This window comes from Plectrocnemia conspersa, unplaced genomic scaffold, assembly GCF_051122295.1.
Source record: "Plectrocnemia conspersa isolate PC_06_02 unplaced genomic scaffold, ASM5112229v1 ptg000013l, whole genome shotgun sequence".
NCBI classification, from domain to species: domain Eukaryota; kingdom Metazoa; phylum Arthropoda; class Insecta; order Trichoptera; family Polycentropodidae; genus Plectrocnemia; species Plectrocnemia conspersa.
Genome location: NW_028277177.1, coordinates 3,592,010 through 3,613,331, shown reverse-complemented (window position 1 = coordinate 3,613,331; position 21,322 = coordinate 3,592,010). Strand labels below are relative to the sequence as shown.

The window sequence follows — 21,322 nt, the reverse complement described above, 5'->3', positions numbered from 1 at the left end:
GACCACAGTTCACACTACACAAGACACTTCTATATTTTTTTATATACGATTAATTGTAATAAAAATCAATATATTTTCAGTTATATATTTTTAGTCAAATAGTGAATTATTCCTTTATTTCACATAGTTAAAACCTTTATTTTCAATGGGCTGTTTTTGTGTTGCAACTTTGTTTAAACCTTTTTTATATCTGGATAGGGATTGTTCATTGACATGGGGTTGGCAGAAGGGATTTTTTTGTTTTACATGCCGCATTGTGGTAGTTTTATTTATTATATTATCAATGGTTCTTCAATAGACCTTTAGAGTTTGAAAACTTAGTATATGGTGAGTTTAGAATTACATTTTTTATTGAATTATATTAGATACTTTAGAAGTTATGACGATTTTTTTGCGGGCAAATAATTCTGCGCGAGACCTCGAGTTTCGCCCACGCCAGGCGAGATATGACATGGAATCATACCGGCAAACAATGTGTTGATTAATTAATTTTTAGATTTTATTTTAAATTTCTTTCAAAATCACACATCAGTTAACTAAAGTGATCTCATTAAGATAAAACGAAGAAAAATACGTTTCCAAAATTTTAGTTTAATATATCTTAGTGTAAGAATTAATTAAAATCCAAGGTAGAAAATTAACTTGAAAAATATTTTAATAAAATATAAATCACAATAACACAAGTAAGAAAAAAAATACATACATATATTATTAATACAAAAATTGCAGACAAAATAATCTATCTATCAGAGGAATCTTCTGAACCAGAGTCCGAATCATCTTTAACTCTAAATTTATATTATCCATATTATCATCTATGGCAACATCGTTGATTTCATATTTTTTTCATTTTTTATTACATTTTGGCAGACATTACTACATTCGTTGGCAGTCATGCTATTTATTTCTTTCTTAACTAGTTTTTCGACTGATTTTATTGTCATCTCGACGTTTCTAGAGCCCACATAGCCTTTAATAGAAGACCAAATTTTTTATATGCGGTTCAGATCGGGGTGATATGGTGGCAGCCTTAATACATCGTGGCCAAATTCGTGAAAAATGGCATCTATTGCAAATTTTTAAAATTTGCACTTATGAATAGTTACCAATTGACTCTCAACATATTTTGTGGAAGTGGAAAGGGCATATCTTTTCAGGAAAACCACTCCATCATTTCAGTATTTTTTGAGTTTGATATCGGAGATAGATTTATCTGCTTATTGTGATATGACGCAATATCAATTATCACCACCGATCTGGACTCTTGCACATTTTTGTGGAGCTGAAACTATTTATGTATAATGTCGCACATCTTTACACTGCTAATTCATTTAAAATTCGATTTAAATCAATAAAGTAATGAAAATTTATCATATTACTTAGATCATGGTTTCCCAAAGTATGTTCCGCGGAACACCAGTGTTCCGCGGATCCAAAATAGGTGTTCCGCGGACCCTAAATAGATATTTCACAAAAATGTGGAGTAAAATAAAAAAATTGTTAGTCTTGCTAATACATATAAATTGTTCATTAATCTGATAAAAAAGCTTGAAAATATTGTAATTTATTGTGTTAAAATAGGATTGGGTGTATAGTTTCGGAAATATAAATGATTTAAATAAAATTTGCATAAAAATGAATCGATTTTCTTGTACATTAATTTAGTTTGGTTGCTTACAATACAGATTTTTTTCCATTTTGACAAAAAAAAATTACAGAATTTACATATTATTCAAAAACTACCCATGGATCTTTGGTTGAAAACAGGAAATTTGACGAAAGAAAGGCCAAATACTTCTATTGATTCATCTATCATCGAAGAAGAAAATAATCTAAAAACTGAGAATACAACTGATCAATATTATGCCTGATATAAAAAAAATTGTAATTTAAGAACCCAAAATCATCAGTCATTAGGAGTTTTATTTATTTAAATTTATATGTTTATTAAGTAAATAATATTTCTTTTTTAACATTTTTTATTTTTATTTAAACTATTATGAATTACCCAACCTTAAAAATAAGCTAAGTGTTCCGCCAAAGTTTTCGGATTTTGCCAAGTGTTCCGTCGCTGAAAAAGTTTGGGAAACCCTGACTTAGATTATATTTATAGGAAGTAAAGTATAATGCGGTGCACAATTTTTAATAGTTTATGCTGTAGTTATTTTATTTACTTTTAATCACTTTCTAGTGATGTGAATTGTCTTCGGTGTTGCTATAATTTACGTGACTTTATTGCTGCATAAAATAAAATATATATACAATTAATTAGCATTTTTTAATTTTTTTTACAGATTGAAAACAACACTAAAGATAACAACAAATCAGAAAAAACTCAAAGATGCCTTAAATAGTAAAAAAATCACAGAGTTTACAGAACTGTTAACATCTTCTGAAGTTAATTTAAACTATGACTACATTGGTTCGGGTAACAAAACATGTCTCGACATTGCCTGCTCTATGTCCGGAATGTCTGAATATGTTAAGCTATTATTGGATAAAGGAGCTGATATCAACAAGTTCAACTCAAAGCATTTCAAAGCCCCGATACACTTTGCCGCCGAGACTGGTGATGTAGAAACAGTCAAAGTGTTGGTTAGCGAAGAAAATTTAGAAATAAACGTTTTAAGCGAAGACAATACCGCTTTACTTCTAGCGATCAAAAAAATAAAACAAAATAATACAAATAAAAATGACGAAGATGTTGTTGAAATCTCAGAAGAGGCTGGAACGAACAGCAATTATAGCAATTACGAAAATATTGTTGAACATTTAGTCACGGCTGGAACGAACGTAAACTTACCTGATAATTCAGGTATGACGCCCATACTTATAGCAGCTGAGCGTGGCTTAGAAAATGTCATAAAATCTATACTCAAACTATCGAAGTCAAAGGTAGACTTAGACTCCTACAAATATTATAATGGCAAAACGGCCAGAGAGATACTTGAAGAAAAGTTACCTGTCTACATTAAGGAAGATTGGTTGAAAAATGTTGCTCTTAATCCTAAAGTAGATCTATACACTAAGATACGATTGCATATATCAGCTGGTAGAGAAGATGATATTGTTAGCGATTTGGAAAATATAGAAAATGATGAATTAAATAAAGCAATGGCCGAAAATAATACTTCGATAACGCTTATTCAGCGGGCTTGCAAGGCTGGTTTCGATAAAGCTGTTGATGCGTTTTTAGAAAAAGGCGTACTACCAAATATAACATCTTCTGTTGACAAAATGAAGCCTGTTGACTACGCGTGTCGCGGGGGATATCACAAGATATTAAATAGTCTCAAAGATAAAGGTGTACTCGATAAGGATCCAGACAGTGGCATGTCACCATTGCAGTTCGCGATCATTGGTGAAAAGAAAGCCGGAGACAACTCAAACGTCGACTATAAAGAGTGCATTAAGACTATCTTAGAATATTGTAAATCTAATATAAATTACCGAGATGTTAGAGGCAATACAGCTATATATTATGCAATTAAAAAAAGCGATCAAGACGTTGTAAAGAATTTGCTGGAGAAAGGAGCTTATCTTGGAGTAAAAAATAAGAACGGAATGCTCCCTCTAGAGGACATATCATCTAAAACGCTTAATTCGTATCTGAATTCGTGTGTTAATACTAATGGTGCCAGTCCAAACAGTAACGACTACAAAATACATTTGGACTACAGTTTTTTCAAACTGCCTACTAAAGATGTCAATAAAAAAACAGATATGGCGTCAGATACTAAAGCTCTCTTAAACGTGTCGAAGCCTACCAATGAAATCGACGAAAAGTCCGTTGACTTTTCGTCGATCAAAGCAGACGACCAAGATTCAACGATGTCAGAAATTCAAGTTCTTTTATACATGTCGGAGCACCCTGAATTAAAAGGTTTATTAAAACATCCAATCATAACCAGCTTTCTTTACATCAAATGGGCAAAAATCAGTTGGTTATTTTTTAGCAATCTTCTATTCTACGTTGTGTTTTGTATATCCTTAATTTTTTTCATATTATTTTACCCGGAGAAAAATATTTTAGCTCTAGTTTTAACGGTAATTGGGGTAGTATTCTTGATCATAAGAGAAATTATTCAGATTATAATAATGGGAAAAAAATACTGGGTAAGCGTAGAGAATTGGTTAGAATTGATATTGATATTCACTTGTTGCATTTTATTATTAACCAATTACTGCTTTAAGCAATTTTCCGCAATAGCAATATTGCTATCTTTGACAGAATTGCTTTTACTCATCGGTAAACATCCATCAGTTTCTACAAATATAATCATGCTAAAAACAGTATCGTGGACCTTTTTCAAATTCTTAATATGGTATTGCATTTTAATAATTGCTTTCGCACTGAGTTTCCACACATTGTTTAAAACATATGAATTAGACCCCATGAATACGTCTGATACGAAAGATGAAAAAAACTTATTTTTAAATCCAGGAATGTCGTTATTCAAAACAATAATAATGACGACTGGCGAATTAGAAGCTTCGGAAATTGATTTCAACCAGTCGACATTAAGCTATTTAATATTTATAATATTTATCTTCATGATTCCGATTGTGTTAATTAATCTGCTGAATGACTTAGCAGTCAGCGACACGCAAACCATCAGAAACAATGCAGAATTACACTACATTATATCTCAGATACATTTAATATCCAACATCAAAAAAGTTTCGTCAGCTCTGTGTAAGCATTCACGATTAAAACGGTTAATCGATAAGATTCCCTCTTCCCCGAAGCTTCAACCGAATTTTAAATTGAGCTTTGAAGTTAATCAACAGTCGAAAGTCGAAAATCGCTCGTTATCGCTCGTCATTATCGGACGTCTACTTACATTAGCTCCAGTAATGGACATAATTAATATTATTGTTGAAAAAATGGACGCAAAATTCGCTGCACAAGCGAAGTTGATTGCGGAACAGCAATCTCTAATTGCGCAACTAAAAAGTCTGCTAAAAATTCAAGCTGCGACCCAGCAGCAACAGCTCACAAAGAGAAGAAAAAATAAAAAAATAATCGCAAAATCCATGGACTCTAGGCCAAGCAATGAGATGGTGATAGGCTCAATTTCGTCGTCACCAATTCAACCCGCAGTCTCACCGACTCGTCGACGACACGCGTCAGCTCCTTCGGTTGCAGAGAAAACCCCAACGCCTGTGCCCGATGTCTCGCCATTTGCCTGGACCGAAGTCAGGAAGAAGAATAAACAAGCGCGCAATCAGCTTCTTCGCGGGTCTGGACAGCAGGATGGGTTAATAAAAGCAGCTTTAAAAATGAGACATCTACACGTGCTCTACTTGCACCGGGATACAACCGCGGATGCAATTATGGTATATCTAAAAGAAAAACTAAAATCATGTGATGTGTCGGTCTCGAAAATCATTACAAAGGGCACAAGTTATGCATCATTCAAAATTGCAGTTCCTGATGCCAAACTAAATGAGGTTATGTGTCCAGAGTTATGGCCATCTGGATGCTCATTTAAAGAATGGAGATTTCGGAAAGGCGTTAAACCTTCCTAGGAAGAGTTCGATGGATCCCCTTTCGATTTTTTATCAAAACGTAAGGGGATTAAATTCCAAGACCGTCGACTTTCTTTCCGCTATTTACGCACAGGAGCATGACATCATCGCTATAACGGAAACGTGGCTGACTGATTCCGTGCTGAACGCTGAGCTCTTCGACGATCGTTACACCGTGTTTAGAAGAGATCGATGCAGCAGAGGCGGAGGTGTGCTCTTAGCTGTCCGCAGAGATTCAATTCATGCGCGAAGGCTTGCGCATCTCGAAGCTGACGGAGAACATCTCTGGATCCTCGTCGAGACGAAACGAGCTTCAATCGTTATATGCGTGTTATATTTTCCGCCAAATCAATTAAAAGACGTTACTGCTGCATTTTTTCGTAAGATTCAGTCGGAATCTGAATATTTTTTGAAGAAAAAATGTATCATCTTGGGTGATTTTAATTTACCTACGAACATTAGTGCCAATATTGACATAAGTTTAATAAGTAATATTTTTAATTTAAATCAAATAAATTGTGTCAATAATAATTTTGGTGACAAATTAGATCTAATTTATACAAATGTAAATAATTGCATAGTAATTAAGAGCGAATTCGTATTGGTGTCGGAAGATAATTATCACCCGGCGCTAATGATAAAATTAAATATAAATAAAAATGGCATAACTACGAATGAGTTGGAATGCGTGAGCGATCGGAATGATCTCGGATGGTCGTTTGGAAATTGTGTAGATTTTGGTTTATTAAATAATTTACTTTTAGGTATGGACTGGAGCCGAGTTGGCGGGTGCGTTGATGTTGAATCTTCCCTGGCGGCCTTCTATGAGGTTCTTTATTGTGCATTCGACCAGCTCTTTATTCGAAAGCGCCCTCGAGTGCTTAACGTGTCATATCCTAGATGGTTTTCTCATGAGATCATCTCATTGCTAAAAAGAAAGCACGCCTTTCATAAGTTATGGAAGAGATCGGGACATCCATCTGCTCTCGAGGAATTTCGTTCATTAAGAGCACGCGTTAAGTGTTTGATAATTTCCTGTCATCGCAATCATTACAAAAATTGCCAAAAACAAATAATTAATGATCCCAAAGCGTTCTGGAAATTCATTAGCACTAAACGCGCTACTCAGTCTACGTTGAAAGTGATGAACCTCGACGATAAAACATTGGACGGTTCACAAAATATTGCTGACGGTTTTGCGCAATATTTTCGTTCTGTTTTCGAGGAATATTTTTCGCCTTCTGCTCAGTCGCTTCCTTCTTCATGTTCTTGGTCTTCAGTACTGACCATCAGAGAAACTGAGCACTCAGATCTTAAATACGGATTTAATAAATTAAAGACAGGGCGTTCTTCTGGACCTGATTTAATTCCCGATTTTATTTTGAAGGGTTGCGAAGTAAGTCTCGCTGCTCCTCTAAAATGTATTTATGATCTGATTCTCAAAACATCATCATTTCCTAATTTATGGAAATGCACAAAAGTCACCCCTATTCATAAAAAGGGTGACAAATTATATATAAAGAATTATAGATCAGTAGCAGTGTTGTCAGCTCCTGCTAAATTATTTGAAATAATTATTCATAAATATCTTTACAATCACTTTCAACAAGTTTTATTAGACCAACAGCACGGGTTTCGTCCTGCCCGTTCCACTGTTACTAATCTTCTGTCGTTCACCAAAACGGTGACAACTTCTCTCGATGCCGGAATTCAAGTAGACGTCGTGTATACAGATTTTGAGAAAGCCTTTGACAAAGTTTGTCATGCGTTATTATTAAAAAAATTGTCGAACCTCGGTTGCTCAGATAATTTAACTCGGTTATTTTCAAGTTATTTGAGCAATCGTAGACAGTTTGTAACGTATGGTGGCCGATTGTCAAAGGAATATTTTACCCCTTCGGGGGTTCCTCAAGGATCCAATCTGGGACCTCTGCTTTTTGTGTTATTTATTAATGACATAAATACTGCAATTAAACATTCAAGTTTTCTTCTGTACGCAGATGATTTAAAATTATATAAATGCATTCGATCTGTTGCGGACTCCTTCTCTCTACAAAGTGATTTAGACTCTCTGTGGAGATGGGCTTCCGTTAACCGTCTGCCCTTTAGTGTCGGAAAGTGCCATACTGTGTCATTTTCTCGATCCCGTTCGCCATCAGCTTATTTCTACCATCTCGGTGGTAACATTTTGACTAGAGAAACTTCCATTAAAGATCTCGGAATCACTTTCGAGAGCAAATGGAGGTTCTCTCTACACATACACGACGTCTGTGATAAATCTTCCAAGATGCTCGGCTTTGTTATGAGGAATGCCTTTCACTTTGACGATCCGTCAGTTATTCGCATCCTCTATGACACCTTAGTTCGTAGCATTCTTGAATCGGGATCTATAATTTGGAATCCCCGAATAGCCAAATATTCCCTTTTAGTGGAAAAAATTCAAAAAAGGTATTTAAGATACCTTTACAAAAGGACATTTGGTTATTATCCGTACTTATATCCCAGCGCCTTTCTTTTAGGAGCGTTGGGATATGATTCGCTGAGTTCTCGCAGAAAGCTGTATATCGCTAAGCATTTTTTTAAATTACTAAAAGGTGCTGTCGACAATCCAGCTATTCTCGAGGAATTCCAGTTTTGGGTTCCTGAACATTTTCGAGAATCACGATCGAGACCTCTTTTGATGACCGTTAGGGCTAGGACATCCGCACTTGCCGACTCGCCTATGGCTGTGGCCATCCGGCTCCTTAATACGCTGGCATTACATATTGACCTATTTAATGTCAGCTACGAGGAGCTGATCCGGTTTATTTCATTTAATTTTAATATTTTATAATTTTTTTGTTATGTTTAAGTATTTTTATATTTATGTATATATACTTTTTTTTTTATGTTTTATAAATTTAAAATTTGTTTTCGACCATCGTGGCGCATTGGGGTAACCTGTAAGGCCACGATGGTCTTAATTTAATCTAAAATAAAATATACCCAACAGCAATATTAATCAAATGGATTCAAACGGAAGAGTTTCAAAAGAAGCAAAATGCTGCCTAAAGAGTTATTTTCCCTTTACAATGGAGCATCAAATCATAAATTCAGCTAAAGATGTAATTAGATACAAAGCCAACGTTAATGAAAATAATATTAACGGTTTGCACATTATAATCGAGGTACTCACGAAAGAGGTCCGTAATTTGACTGAAAAAATAAATAATGTATAAAAAAAAATACACACACAAATTTGAGGATTTCTTCGAATTTTTTTATTAATCGAACATTTGATATATTTTAATAATTATGAAAAATAATTTTAATTAAATGGCCGCCTCTGGACTTTTTGTAGCAGCCGATACGATCGACGACTTTATCGAACATTTTGGGTTGTATTTATATATTATATATTTATTTCTACTCATGTTAAAAGAAATAATAATTAAATTTGAGTTATAAATGTTGATGTAAATATTATAGAATATAAAATAAGTAAATACTGCATAATCTTTTTTTTGCCTAACATATGCGAGAACTAATCAATACTATCCGACAGATTCTCTCTCGTATTCATAAAAAGAATGCTGATGCACTATTGCAGTGGGATTTTTTTCTTCAATCAGTTAACAGCAAACTGTCTTTGGATTCGGTAAGCTCACAATTTTTCAAAGTGACTTTTTAAAAATTGAAAATAAACTACTAATCTTATTCTTTTACATCATTAAAAAGTGATTGTATTGTTGGAACGAAACAAAAAAAAACTGCCCAAAGGAGGTTTGTGTGAAATTATGTAATTATAATTTACTTGGATTATTTTCTTCGTATTAGCTAAAACTTGTTTTTTTATTTATTTTAAAATATAATTCGGCATTTATAAAATATGGATTTACCAATATTATACGTGCCCATATGCGTCAATTGTTATCGAATGTTCAATCAATCAATTTGTTATCGCAAATAATTCGACGAAACATTCATTATTTAAAAAACACCTGTTAGCATTTCATCCTGGATTGGCAAACGAAGACACCGATTTCTTTAAGCAACATGAATCTATTTCAATTAGGAATAATTTAAATATTAGTGAATCCAGAATATATCTTTTGAACAGAATTACTAAATGCCAGGTATCATACCGAATTGGATTAGATTTAGTAAAACCCTCAATTTTAGACGCTGTCGATGTAGAATTTTCTTGTCTTGCCCTTTCCGCTTCTACAGTTTCACGGCGCGTTAAAACTCTTTCATTTGCCATTGAAAGTCAATTAATCGATAGATTAAAAGCAAGTTGATTATTTTCCGTCCAAATTATGCATTAGTTATTAACGATAAAATAATGCATCTGACGAGTGAAAAAGATATTGATTGATTTTGTACAAAATAAAATTAATTGTGTAGCGACTCCTATGCATCAGACACGAATCTGAGGTCCCGCCCCGGTACTCGATTCTGATTTTTATTGGTGTTCCTAGTTTTTTTAGGCTGTTTAATTATTGATGATTGTTAAATTAAAGTTGTGGTTGGAGTGGATTGGAGGTAATGGGTGTAATAGTTGGCGGGTTAGGATAGCTTGTGGGCGTTCGTGTTTGTGGGGGATAGAATTTGGGTTTAGGTCCGCTGTGAGTGCTATAAGTGAGGTCATCTTCGACCACGGACTACCTCTTCACTCCAAGAACATCTTCGAACAAATTCTCTGAAAACTATAAATTTAAATTGCTAACGTTCGTTCTCAAACGCGCCCAAAACCGGGATTCCACTTAACTGTCAAATTTGTTACTTGTGACAGCTCTTCTGTCATCTGGTAAGCTCTCGCTGCGCGCAGTTCAATGCAATTAAATAAACAGTGAAATATGTTATAATCACAGCATTTTTCTTACAAGTGTTAATTGAAGATGATTTCAAATGATGTAGCAATTGAAATTATGGAAAATATAATTAAAACTATAAATTAAGAGTGTGCCAGTAAGTGTTTGGTAATATGAATAATATACTACGGTTATTCTAAAAAAATATCTATTGACTTTCTAGAATCAAATATTAAAAAACAAACAGCATTGATTTGGCAATTAAATATATATAGATACTAAAGTTAATTAAACATATTACAATGGTAGTAATAATGAAAACTCTCATATTAGTGTAAATAAAAGTTACATTTTACCCACTATATAGTATCGTTTACAGTTAATTTTTAGAAGCAATAAAACATCTAATAACATTTACGTATGGCAAACAATTAAAATATGACGTATTACGACAACTTTGAAGAGGATAAAGAGATGCCAATCTACGTGTTTAATCCTATACGGTAACTTCCATTAACACAACTTGGTGACCTATGTGATGACATTGTAGTATTGGCAGTGGCGTAGCTATGGTGGGGCGGAGGGGGCGGGCCGCCCCGGGCGGCACTTGCTTGGGGGCGGTATATTCGCGATGGGATCGTCGAGTGAGGTTCTTAACCCTGAATGCACTAAAACATATATAAATCCACGAATCACAAGAGCTTATTAATAAATTTATTATTTTAAGAAATGCTGATTTTATGACCCTGCAAAAATTGTATGGGGGGGGACGGCAATTTTAAGGATCGCCCTGGGCGGCACATACCTTAGCTACGCCACTGAGTATTGGTATATATAAACAAAAAGTTGAAGTCACTGTCATCAAGTATTATCTTTTAATAAAGAACATACTACATAAGTTTGATGTAACTGAATATCCTGAATTTGTCTGTTCCAAAAGAGATGAAAAAAGAAAAATTGATTAAAAACCATGACGTAGATATATATTTTACTACATCGGAATTAAAAATAACCCAATCTTATATATTTTGACTATCGATTATTCCAGATATGCAATCACATATTTATAATCATTGTAAAATGTCGTTTATTAGATAACATCCAAGAAACCACACATTTATAAGCTGTCCGTTGGCTGATATATATAGCGTTACTACTGCGATGGCGCCGATTTGACCGACATTAATTTTCAATCCTCATTCATACTAAAGATATATTACACGTTCACGTTGAAAACGTACCTGGATTATTTGTAATTCGTCAAATCTAACGAATATGTGCATTAAATCAGAAGCAATGATAATTTTAATGTATTGTAAAAGGAAAAACTCACTTTTTGGTCTCGGAGCTTGTCGACGGGAATTCAAAATTTTGAGATTTCATTACGAAGATTGTTGTCTGATTGTTTATCTAGTTTAATCAATGTATTCTTATAATCCTTACACACAATATGTATATATTTCATTTTAATAGTTATAACATACCTAGTTAATTTGCAATCCGATTATTTATATTCAGCCAAATTAAACAACGCACATGATAAATTAATGAAAATTATTGTCACATAACAAAATTATTGAAACTGTTGTCACGGTGATGTCGGCCATCTTGTTTTATATTTGAATGCTAATTTTTCATTGGTTTAAACAACAGAATGCCTTACCGGCGTCTTGGAAAATAGTACAGCAAATTTAATTTAAATTTTTATTATTATAATTAAATATATTTCCTTTGTTTACGTGTATATTATATACACCGTTCATACAAAGCGATACGATTTACAGAGTAGAAGATTGAGCATAAAATGTTTCATTTTAAAATATGTGCTTAGAACAATTATATATAACTAGCTGTCGGTACCTCACTATCGTGAGGTACCGATAGCTAGCGAGTGTGCGAATACCGGACCCTCAACTTTTTGGGTTTTAAATATAATTTTGTCTTCGTTCTGATTTTTTAAAATATTTTTTAAAATTTAATGGTTCAAATTGGACATTACTATTTAAGATTTTCAATGATAGACAAAATAGTTCAATCTATAAAACTACTTAACATTTTCAATTCATTTGAAAATATGTTTACAACTTGACTAAATATTTCCAGAAGAAAACATTTTATATTATTTATTAAATTTACAACGTTAGATTTTATCGTTATATTGAAACTTAGATATTTAATGATAAATCTAAATATTGTATATCATTTATGAATAGGTTTAAAACTTGGCTAGATAATAATAAATTAAAAATTGTACTATGAAATTTCAATACAGCGAAGCTCACGAAACCAATGAATAAATTTTGGTGTACTGAAAATTCGTTATATTGAATGTAAGGAAGATGATATATTTTTATTTTATTTTTAATTACTATATTACTACAGCATCAAAATAACCTCTTATAAGGTTGACAGATCGTTTTTGTCCTTGTTTAAGGAAAATGTATGAAACACAATAAAATTTGTGAAAAAAATGTTTTATAAAAAAAGTTTGAGGGTCAACGAAACACCTGTAATGTCGCTTTTGAACACATCTGGCACACGCCAAGTCAATGATGAACTGAATTCTTAGAAATATTTTGTCAAGTTATAACGTCATTCTTAAATTCGGAGCAAAATATTTTGTTATACTGAGATTAGTCTTCATTACAATGAAAACATTTTGTATGAAAGTTTTTCAGGGACAAATTAAACATTCGTTATACTGGGAATTTCGTTATTTCGGTATTCGTTACAAAGAGATTTAACTGTATTAATTTTTTAAATAGAATTGTAACTTAACTAAATATTAATAAAACAAAAAAATACCAAAATGTTTTCAACATAAAAAATAATATTAAAACGTAACATTTTGTAATATTTAAAAGTAGGTTTACAGTTTAAATAAATAATAATAATAATAAATAGCATTGGTTACATATCCGCTCAAAAATATTACTGATAATTAAAAATAATTTTTACACCTTACTGACGCTACAACACATTCGATCACTTATAGTTGGTGCAATGTGAGCGATTATAGGTCATTGATTGTATTTTAGCGTATTTTAGGTGTTTGAGGTCCCGTTTGCGCTTTCCCATAAAGTATACATTAGGGCGCCTTGTGACATCACATCTCGCGTCTCTTTCTAGCATTCACTCGTCTCTTTCTGGCGCCTCGCTGCCGCTCCCGCCGACTTTCACTATAGAACCAAACAACCTAACCTTTTTTTAATGATACTGTATTGATTTGTTCTCATTTCGGTATATCTTGTAATTGTCCAGAATCATCCAATCTATGACTAACTGATCCCGCTATCGCAGCGGCGTATGAAGCGACGCCTGTGAGTATTTGTGGAACTGATTTTGGCGCCGGCGTGAAACGTCATCGTGACGTCACTATGGCGCTCTAACGCGAGTGTTTTGGGAATTCGCGGCTCGTTTTAACGCTGCATATAACACAATTTTATCATAAATTAAAATTTTAGTAATAAGAACGTTATTTAGTTACACCATAAGTTACTTTATAATTAAAAAAAGTTGTTTATATGTTTTATGTGTAAATATAAAAGCCAATTAGAAAGATATAAGAAACTGAAAGTATCAAGCACCTAATATGTTACTTTAGACCAAAAATACGCTTTAAAAATATTAATAATTTTGAGACCTTTGTCTATTTTTATTAAAAAATACTTTGACTTATTTTGATTTATATATTTTTTTAAGTAAATGTTTTTTCTGCGCAGTATTATATATTTTAATAATTAATAAATGCAAAAAGTTTTCACATTATTTAAAATTAATAATAAACTAAACATATTTAAAATCTATAATAAATTAAGAATATTTAAAATCCATAAAAAATAAAAAATATTTTTAAATTTGAAAAAAATATTTTGAATAAATCTTGAAATTTTATTCTGAAACTTTATAATTTAAAAAATATTAAAATTAGTGATATAGTTTCCTTTCAAATGTGTCAGTAAGAGAGATTTTTGCAACACTATGTGTTTAGTAGTTGGTTGTTATCGAATAGTACTTATTTTTAAACTTTGCCCCTTTTTGTTGAAAATATTTTTTCAAAGGAAATTTTAAAAATTCTCTTAAATATATTACTTTAAATTGGCAACGTTCGCCAAAATTTAAGTACACATTTTTTCTGTTAAGAGAAGCTAATAAAAAATTTACATTATTTATATTATATATTAAATACCGTATAAACTAAACATATTTTAAAAAAATATTTTTTTTAGAATTTGATGATTTTTATACATATATTGATGTTTTACAATTTAAATCGATAAAATCAATTTCGTAGTTCGTTCTCAAGCACGCCGGGGAAATACCATTACCGGTATTCCCCGGAATTTCTTATATGTGACAGTTCTTCTGTCATCGGTCAAGCGCGCGCCGGGATACAGCTTAGTGCGATTAAATAAACAGAGAAATATGTTATAATCACAGCATTTTTCTTAAAAAGTCACAATTGTAGATGATTCAAAGTGATTTACCATTGGAATTATAGACTTTATAATCGAAATTATCAATTATGAGTGTGCCAGTAAGTGTTTGGTTATATGAATACTATATCACGGTTATTCTAACAAAATTACTATTGACTTTCTAGGATCTAATATTAAAAGACAAACAGCAGTGATTTGGCAATTGAAGATATACATGCCAAAGTTAATTAAACATATTACAATGGTAGTAATAATGAAAAATCTCATATTAGTGTAAACAAAAAGTTACTTTTTACCCAATATATAGTATCGTTTACAGTCAATTTTCAGAATCAATGAGAGATCTAATAACATTTACGTATGGCAAACAATTAATGTATGACATATTGCGACTATTTTTAAGAAGATGAAGATATGTCAATCTACGTGTTTAATCCTCTACAGTAATTTCCGTTAATTTTGTTCTTCGTTTGTCGTTAAAATTTAATTTATGGATTATAATAGTAGTAATAATGTGTTCAATGTTTACTCTTATTATTTTTTAATTACTTTTCAGAAGCAATGATGGAACAATTTGATGACCTAAATGGCTACAACGTAGAATTGGTATATATAAACAAAGAGTTAATCTTCTCATGTTGAAGTCACTGTCAGCAAGTATTATCTTTTTATAAAGAACATACTACATAAGTTTGATGTAACTGAATATCTTAAATTTGGCTATTCAGAAAGAGGAATGATGGCACAGAACAAAAATTGTACATATTTTGCCACATCGGAATTAAAAATAACCCACTCTTAGATATTTTGGCTATCGATTATTCCAGGTATGCAATCACATATTTATAATCATTGTAAAATGTCGTTTATTAGATAACATCCAAGAAACTACACATTTATAAGCTGTCCGACAGCGCCGATTTGATCGACATTAACTTTCACATTAACTTTCAATCCTCACATACTAAGGATATATTACACGTTCATGTTTAAAACATAACTGGTTAATTTAAAATTCTTAAAATCTAACGTATATATGTATTAAATCGGAAAGCAATGATAATGTTTATGTAATATAAAAGTAAAACTCACTTTTCGGCCTCGGAGCCCGGCGACGGGATTTCAAAATTTGAAGATTTCATTACAAAGATTGTTTTATGATTGTTTATCTAATTTAATCAATGTATTCTTCTTATCCTCAACACATTATGTATATATTTAATTTTCATAGTTATAACACACCTAGTTAATTTGCAATCCGATTATTTATAAAAGCAAAAACTCACTTTTAGGCCTCGGAGCCCGTCGCCGGGAATTCAAAATTTGAAAATTTCATTACGAAGATTATTTTATGATTGTTTATCTAGTTTAATCAATGTATTCTTCTAATCCTCAACACATTATGTATATATTTCATTTTTATTCAGTCAAATGACGAATTAATGAAAATTATTGTCGCGTAGCAAAATTTTATTATTAAATAATAATTATTTAAAAGTGTTGTCACGGTACTGTCTATTTGAATTTGAATGCTTATTTTTTATTGGTCGACGCTATTTGAATATTTGAATGCTTATTTTTGATTGGTCGAAACAACAGAACGCATTACCGGCGGCTCGAAAATCAATCGGAACAAATTCAATTTTAATTTTTATTATTATAATTAAATATATTTCCTTTGTTTACGTGTATTGTTACACACTGTTAATACAAAGCGATACGATTTACAGAGTAGATAATTGAACGGAGAATGTTTCGTTTAAAGTTATGCGCGTCCGGAAGCGACGGCGGAAGCGGATTAGAACAATTATATATAAGATATACCGCATTAATATACATCAACTTAACCACTTCTGTGGTCAGCCCGTTGGAAAAAAGTGGGCCTAAATTTTTGGCCCACTTTTTTGCGGTATTTATGGTTTCTGATAAGACGGGTTAAGACTTATAAATTCAATTTTTTTCCTTTTTTTTTCATTAACTCCCATAATTTCGATACGGCAGGAGCTCAAAGGAGATCACACCAGTACAGGTTAGCAAACACCAATCGTAATATTCGTAATAATTAACATTCTCTTTGCTGTTTTGAAATATGTAATCTTTTTTTTTGCTTTTAATAAAATATATGATTTTATATCTGCTGTTTCGAGACATATAAGCAATTCTTTTTTGCTTTTAAATAGAATAGATCAAAAATTATTTGAGTGTTCTGTTTCTCAGAATCTGAGGCCGGTTTCACACGTGCCGGGTGGATTTGCCCGGCACCGGGCCGGCGCCGTGTAGTGGGGATGGTGTTGCATGATACCTATTATTTCAGACGTGCCGGACAAATCTACTCGGCGCCGGCTCGACGCTGACTGCCGGGTTGTCGCCGGCCGCGCTCACTAAACTGTCCGGCGCCGGGTACCGAGTTGAGTGTGGTGGGGGTAAAACTCAAACATGAAACGGGCCGTTGACAGTGATTGTGGTATCTTGTAATAAAATTATTAAATATATTCCTCGTGTTTAGGCAATAGCGGAAGAAATAGACCTCGAAATTTTAATTATATTAATGTTATCTCTTTTAATTATCTTAGTAGAATACATACAAAAATAAAAAAATAACGCGAAATGTGTGGAAGGACTTATGTGAAGCCGTTAATCCTAAATTAATGGCACCAGTTGACGGGGTATAGGTTGGGTTGGGAAGAAACCGGCCAGAAACCGGCCACGTGTGAAAGCTTTGTAAACGGCGCCGGCCCGGTGCCGGGTGAATCCATCCGGCACGTGTGAAACCGGCCTGACTGTTCGACGAGGGACCTATTCTTTCATTATTATTTTTTTTAAATATTAATATTATCATTATAGTATTCTTTTTTTACAATTATCGATCCTTAACCATATTTTTGTAAATTAAATGATTCCGTTAAATAAAACCAAATCTTTCTCAAAATTTTTAATTACATACTATTTTTATAAATATTTTATTATTATTTCTCATTATTTTTCAAAAACTATATCGTTACGTTATTCTACATATTTTTTCAAAATACTATTGCTTGAAATTTGTCAGCAAGCTATGAATAAAAAAATAATTTATTATCTTATTTATTATTTATTTTATATTATTTTTAAGATAACGTAATTATTACTTAAATTAATATTTTAATACGTTACTTTATAATTATTATTTTGATTTAGAGATTTTTATCAGGGATTCTATTGATATTTTTAGATAATTATTTTGAGTTTAAGAACAATTACATATAATCATATTTTTAAAACAAATAATTATTTAATGAAAATATTTTTTTTATATCAATTTGTAAAATGTTGAGAATTTATACTTTGTAAAATGAATTTGACATAAAAAATATACATATATAAATAATAAGTAAATAAGTGTTGTCTGATAATCAAAATAAATCGTTTGTAAGCAATATACACGCGAAAAGGGGTAACTTACAGTTTTAAAATAAATATGCTGGATCAAAACTCGTACGAAGGGCGTTGATCTTACAAACAAAGAATATAATAAATAACATTAGGATATAGGATTAAACAAGGCACTAGCGCATTAAAATATTCATTACTTGATTTTCTCCAAGTATTTTAGCGCTCTTATGACGTGCTCTCTTTTTTAAAAGCGCTCATATGACTGTCTGCGCATTTGACGTACGCTATTTTGTTACAGCGCTACTTTGGTAAGCGCTCATATGACGCAGCGCTTATAATGCGGCGCTCATTTGATGCACGCTCTTTTGACCGGCCGCCGAGTAAATGTGTTTTCGATCTCTTCTAAACTTTCCAAACTATGCCGATACGCTGCAGTTTCCGGATAATGCAGTGCAGGTAGAAGCAAAAACAACACACAATCGTATTTTCGTGCGATGTATAGGACTTTATTCTTGTGACTTGGCTCTAGCACGCGCGAATATGTATGTAAAAATTGGATAGTGTGACGTTCACTGAGATAGAGGTTATATTGTTATGAACACTCAACATGTGTACCAATTGTTGATATTAGATTTGTTTTTTGTCGTTTTTAACGTGATATTAAACTATTGTTTTATATTTTATAGTGCACAAGATGTCCTCTGACCATGCTTCAAAAAAACTTAAGATATTGAGGGAAAAAGGCTTTGACGAAATTTTAGAGGATAAAGATGGTCAAAATTATTACCATATGTTTTTGACTAAGGAAACATACGACATGTCGGCTTTTAACTGTTACGTTAAGTCCTACGAAACACATGCTGAAGCCATGAAGAAAACTTTTACCGAATTTAACGACAATTGTGAAACAATATTTAATCTCGCAATGGAAATCAAACCCCTCGACGAAAAAACAAAACAATTAGTTAAATCAGTTTCTCTTCCCTCTAAGAATAAGAAAAATGTTTTGGATGTTTTGAATACTTTGAACGTTGACTTGTTGTCTATATTAAGACAACGTCATGATGATTTTATGGATTACCTTGATACACTTTAATTAGTTAAAGAATAAATCACTATCGCTCACATTGAATAATAATATTTTGAAGTAAAAATTGTTGCCTATATATTATAAGAACAATGTCAAGAATTTTACGCAATACCTTTATAAATTTCGTTGTTTTATAAATTATAATCACACCTTGAATAAAATTTCTTCTGGTTAATATTTTTTGTGTTTTTTTTACCTAAAAATTGTCATCTTCCTGTTCCTTACTCCGTACTTCATATAAATCCACAGTATATATCTCTATTTATAAAAATAAAGCCTGACAGTTTTACGAGCGAGACATGTAACTTTTATGACTAGAGATATGGTGACAACACGTCCTCCTTTGAGAAGGATTGTTCTTAAAAATTTGTCCTCGCTTATCTTCCTCTAACAAAAGAAAATTACGTCGAGAGCAAAAGTTATTTTGATTTAAAATATATAATTTTTTTATAAGTATATATAATGTAGAAGTAGATATTACAACATTTAAAAACATAATGGATAAGAGAGTTACTACGTTTATCCTTTGCTTAAACCACTGCCGTTACCGGTAATAGGGCCCTACGAGTCCAACCCAATGGGTGGCATCCAGCTTTTAAGGGCTAGATGAGCGGGAATCACCCCCGTAGTACTACGTTATTTGTTTCGAGTTTCAGTAGTGTTTTTCTCGAGTGTTATTGGGAAACGCTCTCCTGACACACCTGCGTACTATCGCTTAGCTTTTGCATAGCATTAGCTTTGCTTATTTCTGCATTTCCATGCTTCATCCTTGAAAATTACTTGCGTGATTCCTCCGTTCCAGTTTCGACTCCCGGTCCCTAAGGGCCGGGCCCTTATTAGTCTGCTGGTTGGAAATGCAGTGCTTTGCTCGTCATTGGTAACCCAAAGGACGCTACCTCGGTTGGGTGTTCACGAGTTGACTTCCTCTTAAGGACCTGGGGTTTTTAAGCTCGAAATTGGTCCCTCACTCTCTCACACTGTTAATGGCGATCTCCAGCGTGTAGTTGACTGGCGCCAAAACATAATGGACGTAGGAAAATTAAATATCGAATGGGATAGGTGTAAAGTATACGAGGCAGTGGCGTAGCTATGGGGGGGGCGGGGGCGGAGGGGGCAGACCTCCCCGGGCGGCACTTGCTTGGGGGCGGCATATTCACGATGAAATCGTCTAGTGTGGTTCTTAACCCTGAATAAACTTATGTAAGTTTGTGGGACCCTTATTAGCCTGCTGATTTGAAATGCAGTGCTTTGCTCGTCATTGATAGTCCAAAAGACGCTACCTCAGTTGGATGTTCACAGAGTTTGCTTCCTCTTAAGAGCCTGGGGTTTTCCAAGCTCGAAAGAGGTTCCTCACTCTCCCACACTGTTCACGGCGAACTCCAGCGTGTAGTTCACTGGCGCCGCAAGAGCTTAACAATAATAAATTTATTATTTTAAGAAATGCTGATTTTATGACCCTGCAAAAAAATGTATGGGGGGGGCGGCAATTTTAAAGATTGCCCCGGGCGACACATACCTTAGCTACGCCACTGATACGAGGATATATTGAAATACCGTTGTTATAACTGCTATGGATATAATCACAAAGCTAGTAAATGTAAAAACATTTGTAAAAATGATTTAAAACGCATTTATTATATATAAAATTTCAAGTGTCGAGTTTGAGACGTTACGAACTACACTATTCCGTTCTTATTATATTATATTTATTTACTTGAAAAATATAAATCCAGTTAGTGTCAAAAATACTTGCCAACACATTTCAATTATTACTTATTATAATTATATAATCTAGTCAGGGATGCTTTCCCAAATTTTTACCAGGGGGTTAGCATTCCGAATGCGAACCCCCTGGTAAAATTTTGGGAAAGCAAAAAATAAATTATATAAGGTAAAATATGAAATTGGTAAAATGAACTTACCTTATGCAATTTTTTTTAAATATTCGATTTTATTAGAAATCACTTGAGAGTGGCTAGTTCGAGGCTTAGGAGAAAACTTCACCATATATACCACAGCACGAAAAGTTAAGCGAAAAATGTACGCACGGTCAGCGCATGGTTACCAATAACTAATGCCGCCGTCTTCGTAGAGAT

The 21,322-nt window shown here is 32.8% G+C and overlaps 1 protein-coding gene and 1 long non-coding RNA gene across 5 annotated transcripts; both read left to right on the top strand.

The window, feature by feature from the left end:
- The first annotated feature begins 2,298 nt into the window (after nt 1–2,298).
- LOC148227053 (transient receptor potential cation channel protein painless-like) lies at nt 2,299–5,606 on the top strand. The gene has a single exon (XM_088202647.1). The coding sequence runs from the start codon at nt 2,461–2,463 to the stop codon at nt 5,530–5,532; it is 3,072 nt and encodes a 1,023-aa protein (XP_088058773.1). The 5' UTR covers nt 2,299–2,460; the 3' UTR covers nt 5,533–5,606.
- Nucleotides 5,607–14,521: 8,915 nt separating this feature from the next.
- On the top strand, nt 14,522–19,403 carry LOC148227052 (uncharacterized). 4 transcript variants are annotated; one of them, XR_015812013.1, is made up of 4 exons: nt 14,524–14,726; nt 14,794–14,862; nt 14,929–15,591; nt 18,823–19,403. It is a non-coding gene; the product is annotated as an uncharacterized LOC148227052 (long non-coding RNA). The 4 variants fall into 4 exon arrangements; XR_015812011.1 differs by having other exon boundaries at nt 14,522–15,207; nt 15,321–15,591; XR_015812012.1 differs by having other exon boundaries at nt 14,522–15,421; nt 15,493–15,591.
- The last annotated feature ends 1,919 nt before the right edge of the window (nt 19,404–21,322 follow it).